General features: G+C 44.2%; 1 protein-coding gene and 1 long non-coding RNA gene across 2 annotated transcripts; both read left to right on the forward strand.

Moving 5' to 3' along the window:
* Window positions 10186-12273, forward strand: LOC109847516. Its single transcript, XM_020416743.1, has 8 exons — window positions 10186-10239; window positions 11044-11104; window positions 11200-11424; window positions 11498-11668; window positions 11763-11822; window positions 11892-12071; window positions 12138-12201; window positions 12270-12273. The coding sequence occupies exons 1-8, from the start codon at window positions 10186-10188 to the stop codon at window positions 12271-12273; spliced, it is 819 nt and encodes a 272-aa protein (XP_020272332.1).
* Window positions 12284-12695, forward strand: LOC109848791. Its single transcript, XR_002248880.1, has 3 exons — window positions 12284-12357; window positions 12439-12576; window positions 12652-12695. It is a non-coding gene; the product is annotated as an uncharacterized LOC109848791 (long non-coding RNA).

Here is a 13903-nt window from a genome sequence, read left to right on the forward strand (position 1 = left end):
GTTAGATGAGTTTTTGTCTTAGGGATTCATTCGCCAAAGTCATTATCTATGGGGAACACCGGTCCTTTTTGTGAAGAAGAAGGACGGTAGTATGCGATTGTGCATCGATTATCACGAGTTGAACAAGGTCACTATCTGAAACAGGTATCCACTACCGAGGATTGATGACTTGTTTGACCAGTTACAGGGAGAGTAGTGCTTCTCTAAGATAGATCTTCATTTTGGTTAAGATTAGTTATGGGTTCGGGAGATGGATATTCCCAAAACCATTTTTCTTACTCGATATGGGTCTTTTGAGTTTCTTGTCATGCCATTTGGGCTGACCAACGCACCCGCGGTATTCATGGAATTGATGAATTAGGTTTTTCATCCATACTTGGACCAGTTTATTATAGTATTCATCGATGATATTCTTATTTACTCAAGATCGGAGGCTAAGCACGAGTAGCAATTGCGGTTGGCACTACAGACTTTGTGGGAGGACCAGTTATATGTAAAATTTAGCAAGTGTGAATTCTGGTTGTTAGAGGTCGGATTTTTGGGCCATGTTATTAGTTGGGAGGGCATTGTAGTGGATCCGGCTAAAGTAGAGGCCGCTCTTGATTGGGAGCCGCCAAAGACCGTTACAGAGATTCGTAGTTTCTTAGGTCTAGCGGGCTATTACAAAAAGTTTATTCAAGATTTTTTGAAGATTGCGATGCCGCTTACATGCCTTACTAAGAAGGGCGTACCATTTGTTTGGGGCACGGAGTGCCAGGAAGCCTTTGTGACTTTAAAGGCTAAATTGACCATAGTGCCAGTATTGATTATTCCCAGCAGTGATAAGACTTTTGTCGTCTACACGGATGTGTCATAATCGGGTCTTGAAGGTGTTCTGATGCAGACCCAGAGAGTTGTGGCTTATATTTCAAGGCAGTTGAGGACTCATGAGTAGAACTATCACATGCTTGACTTAGAGCTAGCAGCAGTGGTCTTTGCATTAAAGGTGGTGGTCTTTGCATTAAAGGTGTAGAGGCATTATATGTATGGAGTACACTTTGAATTATTCACAGATCACCAGAGCTTAAAATATCTCTTTTCACAGATAGAACTCAACCAGAGGTAGCGGCGATGGGTCGAGTTTATAAAAGATTATGAGTTGCAGTTTAATATCATCCAGGAAAAGCAAATATAAGTGGACGCGTTGAGTAGGAAGCATGATCGTCAACTTGCGGCTTTGAGATGTTCATTATATCGAGACCTTTATACCCTCAGCCACTATGATTTCAGGTTGGAGATTGGTGGGAGCCACGTATTCTTAGGAGCATTATCAGTGCATCCATCTTGGAGCGTTAAAGTGGTCGTAGCTCAGCTAGAGGATTCTTAGATTCAAGACCCGTTGCACATGATAATGCTAAGTATCAAAATCTTGCACAGAGTTGCATTAAGATAGTTAAATGATAGCCCGAGTCATTGGTGGATGTCAGTTATGTTTTTGACTCACTGTTGAAATATATGACCCAGAGTACTTTACATTTGAAAGTACACGAGATTTGTGCCGGTATTCATTCTATCTTTCCAGTGACAGTGGAAGATATTATGAATACAATATGTTGATGTCTTTACTTTCTTTTACTGCTTTCCTTTATTTTCTTAGTTGGGATCAATAATTAGTGATTCACAATTTGAGACATATAGTATATACATGAGAGTTTCCTTGTTTGGATTATTTTGGTCGACGTACCAGTCACGTGTTATGGATTTCTAATTGTTGATTTCATTTAGATTGTTTATCTTTAGTTCGACATTAATATTTAGATGTTTACAATTCGGGGCATATGGTATATACATGAGGGTTTCCTTATTTGGATTATTTCGCTTGACATACTACGTCTCGTATTATAGGTGTCTAAATATTAATTCCATTAGATACGGGAGAAAATGATCTAGATAGACTTTACTTAATAGATAGAGCCTCCACTCCATCTAGCAGTACTTTCCCTGGGGGCGGATGGAGGTGATCTTGCTATAGCGCTCTGACGCTCTTGCTGTTACTCTTTTTCTTCTAATATTCTTTCAGGTAATTCGGAGTACCGGAGAGTCGCAGGATGACAGAGTTCTTGCATAGTTGTCATCACATGAGATTTATTAGAGGCTCCATCATAGTTTTATATTTTTGTTCAGACCTTAGAGTTTATTTCATAGTGTAAAGACAGTGTGTCTTAGTACGATTTTCAGTTGTTTCTTGTCGAGACATATTTATTCATTTTGGATAACAGATGTATTCGAGGTTGTTCATTGAGACATGATTTATTTATGAGCTACTTCTTTCTATATCATATCTTTTATAGTTATTTCCTTTCTTTTGCATGTTTTGTACCTACACTTTATTTTGATTCCACTAGAGGATATTGTTGTGATTGGTAAAATTTATTGTTGCACAGTATAGGTGCATGGTAGGTTTAACATCTCTGGGTTCATGTTGGACTGCAACCATGTGTGAAATCAGGGGAGTCACAGTTGGTATCAGAGCTCTAATTCCAGTATCCTTACGATCATCCTGTGTTGAGGAGAGCTAGAATAGAGTTTCTTAGGATTCATGTATAGAGTCCGGTAGGAATTCCTAGAAATAGTGAGGATGTTATACATGTATGTTCGAAAATTACAAAAATTTTTATGACTATCTTACTTTCATTGAAAAGTATTTGCGTGAATACTTATTATGATATGTGTGTGTGTGTGTGTGTGTGTGTGTGTGTGTGTGTGTGTGTGTGTGTTTGCAACCTCATTTATTGTGTCAATTAAGCTCTCCTCTTGATATTATAAATATCAGGACGAGGATGTGGTCAAGGTAAAACATTACCCGGAGAGCTGGGAAAGCAAAGCCCGAGCCACAGCAGGATCCAAAGTATCTGATCGACTTGGTAACATCGATTACAGAAGCAGAGACTAGCACACTCAAGGAGTACGTAACGAGCCATATTTCACTTTCTAAAGTTCCACCACCAGTTGTACCAGTCATACCCATTAGAAAGGTAATACCGATGATTTCACCATCATCACAACCAACTATTGATAGAGTCGCAAAGCAGGATGATTGGCTCTATAAAAATTAGAAAAATATCAGACACTGAGAGCACCATAGTTTCAGGGCACACTGGATTCATGTGCAGCCTATATATGGAAGGAATATGTGGAAATTTCTTAACGCCGACTTAGTACCAAAGCAGAAGTTAGATGTATTCAGCATAGAGGATATCATCGGAGGATAGCACCGACTTCAGTTTACGCTAAAGTAGTGAATGTCAATTTCATAGGAGAATTTCATCTACTGCTTCGATAAGCAGCTAGAAGTAGCCCGATTGGAGCAGAGAGACATACCGATAGTTAATTATTGAAGCATGACTGTACGAAGACAATGGCAAGGATAAGAAACCTTTTGCAAGACTTAGAATACCCCAACATCAGGGCAAGAATTTTCAATGCTAGCAATAGAGACTAGGACACAATCAGTAGTAGAACCGAGGTCAAGGTCAGCAGTTTCTAGGTCACGATTACGGCTAGCAACAGTAGCAATTGAGGATAGAGGCACCACCTGCCATCACCATTCAGGAGATTCTTGAGGGACAGATAGTCCTATATATTTCCCCGCCGACAGTTCAGCAGTCGCCAACCATCGGTAGTTTATGTAGTTATACCATGCGACCATGGTGCGAGTGGAGCCATTATGGAAGGTACTTTCATAGTGAGGTATCCCTATTGAAGAATATCTATAAGAGATGTGTCATCAGTCTAGATGAATGTGAGTTTATCATTGATCTGATCGTTTTGTGAATATCAGAGTTCGATGTCATTCTCGATATGGATTGGCTATCATCCTACCATGTTAGAATCGACTGTTTTGTGAAAACAGTCAGTTTGCGAGCGTCTGATGGGTCTAAGTTGATTGTAGCGACCTTACAGGGAAACTAGTTTGCAAAGTCATTTTTGGCATATATTGAGGAGGTGATGCTGAGAGATCGGAGTGCTAAGTTGTGTGAGATTAGAGTCATCTCAGATTTTCAAGATGACTTTCAGGACATACTGGGGTTACCTCCTATATGAGAGGTTGAGTTCTGCATCGAGTTGCAGCCAGGCACAGCATCAATATCTCGAGCTCCCTATCGTATGACACCTGCTGAGATGAGGGAGCTATAGACTCAGCTGGATGAGTTGTTGTCTTAGGGTTTTATTCACCGGAGTCATTATCTGTGGGGAGCATCGGTCCTTTTCGTGAAGAAGGACAGCAGTATGCGTCTTTGTATAGATTATCGTGAGTTGAACAAGGTCACTATCCAAAATAGGTACCCACTATCGAGGATTGATGACTTGTTCGACCAGCTGTAAGGAGTGCATCATTTCTCTAAGATTGATCTTCGTTCTAGTTATCATCAGTTGTAGGTTCGGGATATGGATATTTCCAAGATCACCTTTCTGACTCGATATGGGTCTTTCGAGTTCATTGTCATGCCATTCGGGCTGACCAATTCACCCGCGGTATTTATGGATTTGATAAATCGGGTTTTTCGTCCATACTTGGACCAGTTCATGATCGTCTTTATTAACGACATCCTTTTATATTCGAGATTAGAGCTAGAACACGAACATCATCTCCGTTTGGCATTGCAGACATTGAGGGAGTATTAGTTGTATGCCAAGTTCAGCAAGTGTGAGTTTTGGCTTTCTGAACTCAGATTTTTGGGCCATGTTATCAGCCAGGAGGGTATTGTAGTTGACCCAGCTAAGGTAGAGGCAATACTAGATTGGGAGCAATTGAAGACAGTTACAGAGATTCGTAGTTGTTAGACCCTAGTGCCACCAGGAAAGAACCCTAGAGGGGGGTGAATAGGGTTTATGCTAATCTAATCTGATTTAATGTGAATTAAAACTAATTAATAAATATCCTAGCAAGTATAATATGTGACAAGATATATAAGCAAGGATATACAAATAACACAAGGGTCAAACAAACAAATGCAAACAATATAGTTGACAAACTAAATAATGAGACAATGGCGATATGAGCAATGAGCACAAATATAAATGAATACCAATGCAAACTCAAACACAATCAAATGATCACGGAGTTCGGACCTTCCATCCTACGTCTCTGCTCCCCACTCCCGGGGAGAAATCCACTAACACACCGGGTTTTCGACGCTCACCCAAAAACGTTTCCACCTCACACTTGGTTTTCTAGTTTGGCAAAAACTTTACAATCAACACTCTTGCAATCACACTCTGTTTTCGTCGAAAGTTGCCTTAGTCATTGATTTCATTAAACTTCAAACGTTACAAATGAATTCAAACAACAAAAGAATAAAAGATTACAACTTTCTTGAAAATAACACAAGATCCGTTCTTGGTCTCTTGCTTGCGTGGGTCTTTAGCCTATGATGGGGATGTTGATATCCGTGGACTACCTGGCAATCAGATCTGATCCAGAGCTTCGTCGATCTGCGATGAGATCTAGAAACAGAAGCGCCTATCTCGATAAAAGCGAGATAATTGCTCTTCTTAAAATCACCACAACGGGATAATACTAAGGATTGGATGCGGGTGATGTAGATCTGACAAAGAACTCTCTTGTATTGAAGTGCTCGATCACTCTTCAGTCCGGCAGGGCTTCGCCAAATCTCCAAAATTCCAGCTCTCGAAAAATGAGGCCTAAGGCTTGTATTTATAGGCTTGAGGGGTTGCGGAGCGGTTAAAACAATCTTAAGGCCCAAATCTGCCTTGGAGACATCCCAGGGTGTCTCCACTTGATCCGAGACACCCTAGGGTGTCTCGGTTTGGGCCGAGACACCGGTTAGATCATCTGTTGAATGAATGAGACACGAAGGGCATTGTTCCTTTTGTAAACATCGCGGGGCTCCTGATTAGCCCGTACCTTCGTTAGTTCACGTAGTTCGTCGATTCACTTCAATCGTTCATCGACATCACTCGAACTCCTGTGAACCGGATAGTGACGTTTATCGTCGTTCCTTAACACTGAGCTGTTCGTGGAGACCTATAGGCAATTTTTGATGCCTACAGATACCCCCTCCAAAGCGTTCCGGACTCGTTTCTTTTATAGAAGAGGCTGGAATACTTTGGATGTGATTGGTCCAGCCTTCAGTCGGCGTAAAGGACCTGTAGTTAGCTTCAACTCTTGGCTCCTTCGATTTTTGGTCTATTCAATGCTTTGACGAATAGCCGAAGTTCTTCCGGTGCTGCGTTTATCGCCTGGCCGTCGTCGGAATTTCGAGTCTACTACCAGTGAGTTGAGTTTGGCTCGTGTCATTGACTTTGAATTGACTATCTCTGTCATATTGTGCTAACTTAGGGTTTCAGATCACCGTATGTTGATTTTTGGTCGCAACGCGTTGACTGGCGTTGACCTAGGGTTACGCGTTGACCGGCGTTGACCCTAGGGTTTCGAATGTCGGACGTTGACTTTTTGGTCACAACGCGTTGACTAGCGTTGACCTAGGGTTACACGTTGACTGACGTTGACCCTAGGGTTTCGAACATCGAATGTTGACTTTTTGTCGCAACGAGTTGACTGGCGTTGACCTAGGGTTATGCGTTGACCGGCGTTGACCCTAGGGTTTCGAACATCGAATGTTGACTTTTTGGTCGCAACGCGTTGACTGGCGTTGACCTAGGGTTACGCGTTGACCGGCATTGACCCTAGGGTTTCGAACATCGAATGTTGACTTTTTGGTCGCAACGCGTTGACCTAGGGTTATGCGTTGACCGGCATTGACCCTATGGTTTCGAACATCGAATGTTGACTTTTTGGTCGCAACGCGTTGACTGGTGTTGACCTAGGGTTATGCGTTGACCGGTGTTGACCCTAGGGTTTCGAACATCGAATGTTGACTTTTTGGTCGCAACGCATTGACTGGCGTTGACCTAGGGTTATGCGTTGACCGGCGTTGACCCTAGGGTTTCGAACATCGAATAATTGACTTTTGATTGCAACGCGTTGACTGGCGTTGACCTAGGGTTACGCGTTGACCGACGTTGACCCTAGGGTTGACTTTTTGGTCGCAACGCGTTGACTGACGTTGACCTAGGGTTATGCGTTGACCGGCGTTGACCCTAAGGTTTCGAACATCGAATGTTGACTTTTTGGTCACAACGCGTTGACTGGCATTGACCTAGGGTTACGCGTTGACCGGCGTTGACCCTAGGGTTTCGAACATCGAATGTTGACTTTTTGGTCGCAACGCATTGACTGGCGTTGACCTAGGGTTACGCGTTGACCGGTGTTGACCCTAGAGTTTCGAACATCGAATGTTGACTTTTTGGTCGCAACGCGTTGACTGGCGTTGACCTAGGGTTATGCGTTGACCGGCGTTGACCCTAGGGTTTCGAACATCGAATGTTGACTTTTTGGTCCTATCGCGTTGACTGGCGTTGACCTAGGGTTACGCGTTGACCGGCATTGACCCTAGGGTTTCGAACATCGAATGTTGACTTTTTGGTCGCAACACGTTGACTGGCGTTGACCTAGGGTTTCGCATTGACCAGCATTGACCTTAGGGTTTTGAATCGCTCGGTGTGGATTAGTGTGGATTTCGTTGAAATATCCAACAACCGATGAAAATAGGCAAATTCGGGCTTGAAAAGGACGTTTGTGAGCATACGGGATCAATCGAGGACTGAGACACCCGTGGATGTCTCAACCATGGCTGAGACACCTTAGGGTGTCTCGGCCAAGGCCGAGACACCCTTGGGTGTCTCGGTTCAAAAACCGAGACACCCTTGTGTCTCTCTTCTCTCTTTTGCATAATATCATTTTTCCCCTTTTGAACTTTCCTTTTTGTTATTTCCTCTTTTGTTTTCCCTCCTCTTTCCAAATTTTCAAAACTCCTTCTTTCCTCTAAGAAACCCATTAAAACTCCTCTCTTTAAATCCTCTTACACTCAAGACAATTTCGGATTTTGGTGCTCCCCCTTGGCCGAAATTCTTCTATCCTCAAAGCTAGGATTTTTCTTCTTCATCTTCGAGCTCAAGAGAGACCACTTGATTTGGGTAAGTTTCCTCTCACAAACTCTTTCATTTTTTGATAAAGATTGAAACTTTATGTTTGTAATGAGGGTATGCCACGAATTCGCATGCAAAGATTATAGCACGAAATTTGTAGGTTTAATTAGACTTCAACTATGAAATCCTATTTATTCATAGGACTTTAGTTCAAGTTCTTAATTTTCCTTTTAAATTTCGTGTATTCATATTTTAGATTGTACCTGACTTGCTGCTTTTCATTGCAGATTTTCGATGTCTCCACATCGACCTCGACCTCCTAGGAGTCGTTCCCGTTCGCAGCATAGCGAGGAAGAAGTTCCCACAGCATCCTCCCCTCCAGCGGCATCCTCTTTCGGGGGTGAGAATCTTTATTTCTGTATCCCTGATTGATCCCTTCGTGGGTCATTAAGGAAGAACCGACATCCTCCTTCGCGGGGATTGAGGTTTCAGGATATTAGTGGTTCTGTTACACCCTCGTTTGGCCCCTTCGCGGGTCATTAGGGAAGGGCCGACACCCTCCTTCGCGGGGGTTGAGGTTTCAGACTTGTTTTGCTTGGCCAATTCAAGTCTTCTGGTATATTGGGGCGATCTTGTGTCGTCTTACACCTTATAGGTCGGTGCATGTTACCACGTTATTTACGTGATGATGCATATTGTTCTTCCAGTGTAAGACACTCAAAATCGTCTCTCCAATCAATGAATGATTTTATCTTGCTTTTTTATGAGATGGATTTAATTCATGGATGATTTTCTGACTCTATCCTTGCTTTGTTGCAGTCGAGTTCCCCACGGGCAGTCTCCCTTCTCATGCTACTACTGGTTGTAGCGGGGAAGTCTTCTCTTCGGCTTCCATTAGGCAGGCTATTGGTCCACTCCCTCAGTTTGACAGAGATCGTTCCGATGAATCCTGTCGTTTGATATGGGATGGAGGGCATCGTTGCTTACGCCAGCTGATTAGGGATGCTTCTTTTACTGCGGATTCCATTTCTACTCAGGCTTTAAAGAAGCCCAGTTTTCTGTTTGGAGATCATATTGAGGAGCATTGGCTGAATCTTGATGAAGGAGCTCTCCTGTATATTCCCTCCATTCCTCGTCAGTGTTCCTTCACTCAATTGGAGGGACAGGCTGTAGAGAGACAGATGCCCTGGCATCTTACCGATGATGCTGATCGAGTTCAGTGTGGATATACATCCTAACATAAGACTCCTGGTTCTATTGGGTATCATTACATCCGTGGTCTTCGACCAGGGATTATGGGTCTTAATACTGCACCCTCAGGCGAGGTATCAGCAGCCGCTCCTACCGTGAAGAACCGTTTGGCTCATCTTGGGAGGAGATTACCTCCACCATATTTTAGATGCTATGGTTGGGCTTTCTCACAACCCAAGGCATGGGGGACACGCATGACCAGCTACGTCTTGGGGCGTTGGGAAGATAATTTGAAGAGCAGTGGATTGTACGCACCTATACGAGCCACCATGTATGGACTCCCGGTCAGCTGTCGCCATTTCTTGGCATTGTTGGAGACATACATGCCTGACAGTAACACGTTCCTGACTAGTGGCGGAGAGTTAGGGTTGGCCTTGCATGAGATGTATCAGGTTTCTGGCCTTCCGATGGGGGATTGTCCATACCAGGAGTACTTTCCCTCGAACCAGCAATTGGAGTGGTTGAAGAAGGATACTCCCGATATGTACGATACTCTTTGGGACCTCACCTCTTTGGGACATCACTTGTCATTATTATACCTCCTTGATCAAGATTTCTCCTCCAGCGAAGAGGAAAAAGCAGATCAGCTTGAAGCAGTTTGCTGTCTATTTGTTCCCGAATTTGGAGGGTGATTCCGGCGAGCCCCTTCGTGAGTTAGACGTTTCCCCCCCCCCCGCCATTAATGAGTTGATGGAGAAGGCTGAGGCTCGTTCTTACACCATTGCCAGTGCTGAGGGAGCTTTTCCTGCAGGAACCAAGTTTCATTCGTTCCTCCGCCGTGCACAGAAGTCCATTGAGCCCCGAACTCTGCTAGCAGGCTATCTTGCCCTCTGGTTGAAGAAGTGCGTCGTTCCGTACCAGCTTTCAGACGCCTTACCTCTCGAGGTGCTCTTCCCTGCAGTTCAGCTAGCTTATGGGAGGGAGCTTTCCCTGCTCCCAGCAATGGTTGCTGATATCCATTGTGGGCTCAGGTATCTGGTTAGTGGTTTTGCGCAGGTGAGTTCTGAACCGTCGGCCGAGTTTATTTGTGTGAAGGTCGAGCTTCCTTATGCGTATCTGATGGCGTGGCTTGTTCTTCACCGTCCTGACTTGATGTCAGCGCCCAGCACTGTTGATGTCCCTGTTCCTTTTGTGCAGCTGTTGGAGAGAAGCAGATAGCTCGGGAAAACATTCAGTGATGTACAACGAGAGCTTCGAGTTCGTAAGAGCTGGGAGTTCTTCAAGTGTTTTCCTCGCTTTTTGGGTCGCTATGGTGATGTGCTGACTGATGAGGAGAAACCCAGAACTAATCGGACTGCCCTCGACATTGGTTGTTTCCGCTGGTTGGTGAACATCCGCGTCGGGTATCTCGTTCTTCGGGTGAAGAATCGTTGCCACATAGAGCCTTACCTTCCCAGCCGTTTTGCTCGTCAGTTTGGCTACGACCAACTATATGTTGGGAATCCAAGTCGTGGTTTGAAGATTGAGGGAGGGCTTATTGACGGCGTTCGGGCATGGCTATGGACCATGGTGGGCTGTACGGAAGCCCAGTTTGCTCTTCCTTCATCCAGACGCAAGCCGTTGATCACTTTCCTCAGCTGCAAGTGGTTTCTTTCCGCCAACGAATCTATAGGCGTGAGGAGTCTTTCAGAGTTGCAATCTAAGCACTTGGTTCAAGTCACTATGATGGCTGCTCGTAAGGCTGAGCTTGCTAAGAAACAGAGGAAGAAGCCTGCCAAACCTAAGAAGCCTGCCAAACCTTCCCTCTCGAGCAGAGACAGGATGGATGACGATGAAGAGCTCCTTCCTATTGATGATTAGGACGAGACTTCTGAGGAGGAGTATGTGGATATGGATACCGACGAAGAAGAACTTAATGCAGGTTTGTTATGCTCCTTGGTCTTCTTTCTTAACCTCAATTGGAATCAACGAAAGGTCTTGTTCACTTATCCTAACGAAATGACTCTTATCCCCCAGGTAGGACAGTCGATGAGCATGAGTCGCTCGCTTCTCATTATGCGGGATCCGGGCCTAGCGGCAAAGCTCCTACACAGGTTGAGATGCATGGCAAAGCCGCGCATGAACGACCTGTTGGTTCTATGAAGGGTGGTATTCCGAAAAAGAAGAAGACCGCTCATAAACCATACGTTGGTCAGCGCTCCTATGGAGTGGATTTAGGAGACTTCGCCGACGGAGAGGAAGGTAATATTTTATTGTCTTTCTTGCTTTAAGATGGTTTACCTTCTGGGATTCGTAATCATGTTTTATGTTCCAGGGTACTATGACAAGGGCGAGCTTCCACCGGATCCCGTATTCCCTGGTTCTGATAATCTGGATAGCTTCCTGCAGCAAATGTGCAACGCCATTCGTGACGATTCCATGGATGTCGATACGAACCTTGATACTGAGCAGGTTAATAGCATTGAGCCCGCCATTCCATGTTCAGGTATATCTAACTCTGATGATACCCTCCTCGAGTAGCATTTAGAAGAGTTAAGGAATTCAGGATTCATTATTTTTCATGCTACGCTTTCTTTCAGATTACTTGAAGAATCCAAGCATGGATATTGGGGAAAAAGAATCTTCTGTTCCTGCTGCAGGTATTTCTGAGCTTTTTCTTCTTTCCCTATCTTCTTGTATATATATCCAACACTTAAATTATTCTGCAGATGTCGTATCAGAGAGGCCCGTTGAGGATGAGGCTTTTCATGATGTAGGTCTCGAGAAACAGGAGTATCTCTCTGCATCAAATTTTTCAGGACCCGACATTGGATTATCAGTCGACATGTTGGCTGAACAGGCTACCAGAGGAACCGTGGGACCACCCTTTGAGAGTGATTTATTCACAGGTATATATTTGATTCTCTTCATTTTGCCTGATCTTTCGTCTGACTAACAGAGGATTAATATTGCAGTACCAGTCAGTGGGACCGATTCAGTAACGACCCCCGGCACATCCAGTTTACCTCGGAGTGACAGGTTTGCAGGTATGCATACGATCTAGGACGTCGTGCTCCTTTTCATTTGTCTGATTTTTTGACTAACAGATGAGTGTAATCATAGGACCGGCCACCGGGACCGATACTCTTATGACTTCTAGCACTCCCCGTGCACCTGAGGATGATGGTCTTGCAGGTATGCAGATGATCTTATCATCTCGATCCTCCTTATTTTGTCTAAATTTTCATTTTGATTAATAAAGAAGTGTAACTATAGGACCAGCCGTTGTGCCTGATGCCACTACAGTTTTTGAGACCGATTTGCCTATGGGTGTTGATATACCCTCCATGACTACTCCTGCCGTTATCTCGGAGCCTATCAGACCTCAATCCGAGGGGACCTCCGCTGGCATTGGTATGCTCGGAATTTGCCCTTAAGTTTTCTTATCACATTTGATAATCTCTTAGCTTTCTACATTGTTACTTGTAGGATCCCGATCTTCTCTATATGAGCGTGTTCACGCCCTTTTGGCCGATACTGATCCTGACAGAGACATTTTTCGTACGGACCTCGGCTTTTTTACCGCCTTTTTTAACGGCATGATCGAGAAACTTCTTCATAGAGGATATTGTTTCGATCAGTTCAGGCGTTCCTTTTCTCGCCACATGATGATGATTAGAGAAGAAGGGTATCCAGAGTTGGACGATTCCTTCATTGCCGATTTTACTGTTCTGGAGTCGGAGATCCGAGAGTTGAAGGAATTAAAGGCTAATGGAGCTTCTTCCTTCGTGTCCTCACAGATGGAGCATAGGCTGGCACAGTGGCGCGACCTGAGATCTTCTATCGGCAGTGAGCTTCAGTCACATGAGCATTCTGTTGCGCAGCTGATGGCTACCGTGGCGAGGAAGGATTCAGATAGAGCCGAGTTACTCAGCTCTTTAGATTCCGGCCGTGAGGAAGTGGCTAGGTTAAAGGAGGCCTTAAAGCACGCCGAGGAGTCTGTTACTATTATTGCAGAAGACTTGACTGGATTAGAGCGTTCTCGTGAACAAGCACTTGTGAAGCTAGGGTCTACACAGGAGAGATTGATGAAGCTAAAGAATGAAGCCGTGAAGATCTTGAGCAGTTCCGAAGAATCCGTCCGAGCTGGGCTGCAGGCAGAACTTGAGCAGAGTTATGTAGATAGGATTTCTAATCTAGAGTCTCATGTTCTTAGTCGCCAACTACCTTCGGGCTAACGAGCTTTTTATTGTATGCTTTGACTTGATCTATTAATAGAGACTCCGCATTTGATTCCTTTATGATATTTCTTTATTGAACCCAATGATGATAAGTTTTACGGGATTTTTGGCAAACCCTCAGCCATCAACGGGTTTGATGTGCCTTTACCGATTACCGTTTGAATCGGGCTAGCATGTGAATTATTAAAACCCGTCTCACATGTAACGTTATGCTAAGAAAATCGTTTTTCTTAGACTTGATGCTATGATTTTGAATACATAGACTTAGCCATTTCTTATAGGGAAAAGGTACCCTGCACCGCGTATTAGGCGATGACTTATCCCTTCTTAGGTTTCGGGATAAAATTCCCCAGGTTTAGACTCTGGTGTCTTTTTCAATCGGCGAAAGGCTAAACCGGTAATGCGTGTTAGACATAGACTTTGGGATTTTTGGCAAACTCCCAGCCTTCAACGGGTTTGATGTGCCTTTACCGATTACCGTTTGAATCGGGCTAGCATGC

This window comes from Asparagus officinalis, chromosome 7 (assembly GCF_001876935.1).
Source record: "Asparagus officinalis chromosome 7, Aspof.V1, whole genome shotgun sequence".
NCBI lineage: Eukaryota > Viridiplantae > Streptophyta > Magnoliopsida > Asparagales > Asparagaceae > Asparagus > Asparagus officinalis.

Coding starts and splice junctions, on each gene's coding strand:
- LOC109847516 (XM_020416743.1), top strand. CDS start 10,186: ATGGTTGCTGATATCCATTGTGGGCTCAGGTATCTGGTTAGTGGTTTT. Junction 10,240..11,043: donor TGGTTAGTGGTTTTGCGCAG/GTGAGTTCTGAA, acceptor ATTGATGATTAG/GACGAGACTTCTGAGGAGGA. Junction 12,072..12,137: donor TGAGAGTGATTTATTCACAG/GTATATATTTGA, acceptor TTAATATTGCAG/TACCAGTCAGTGGGACCGAT.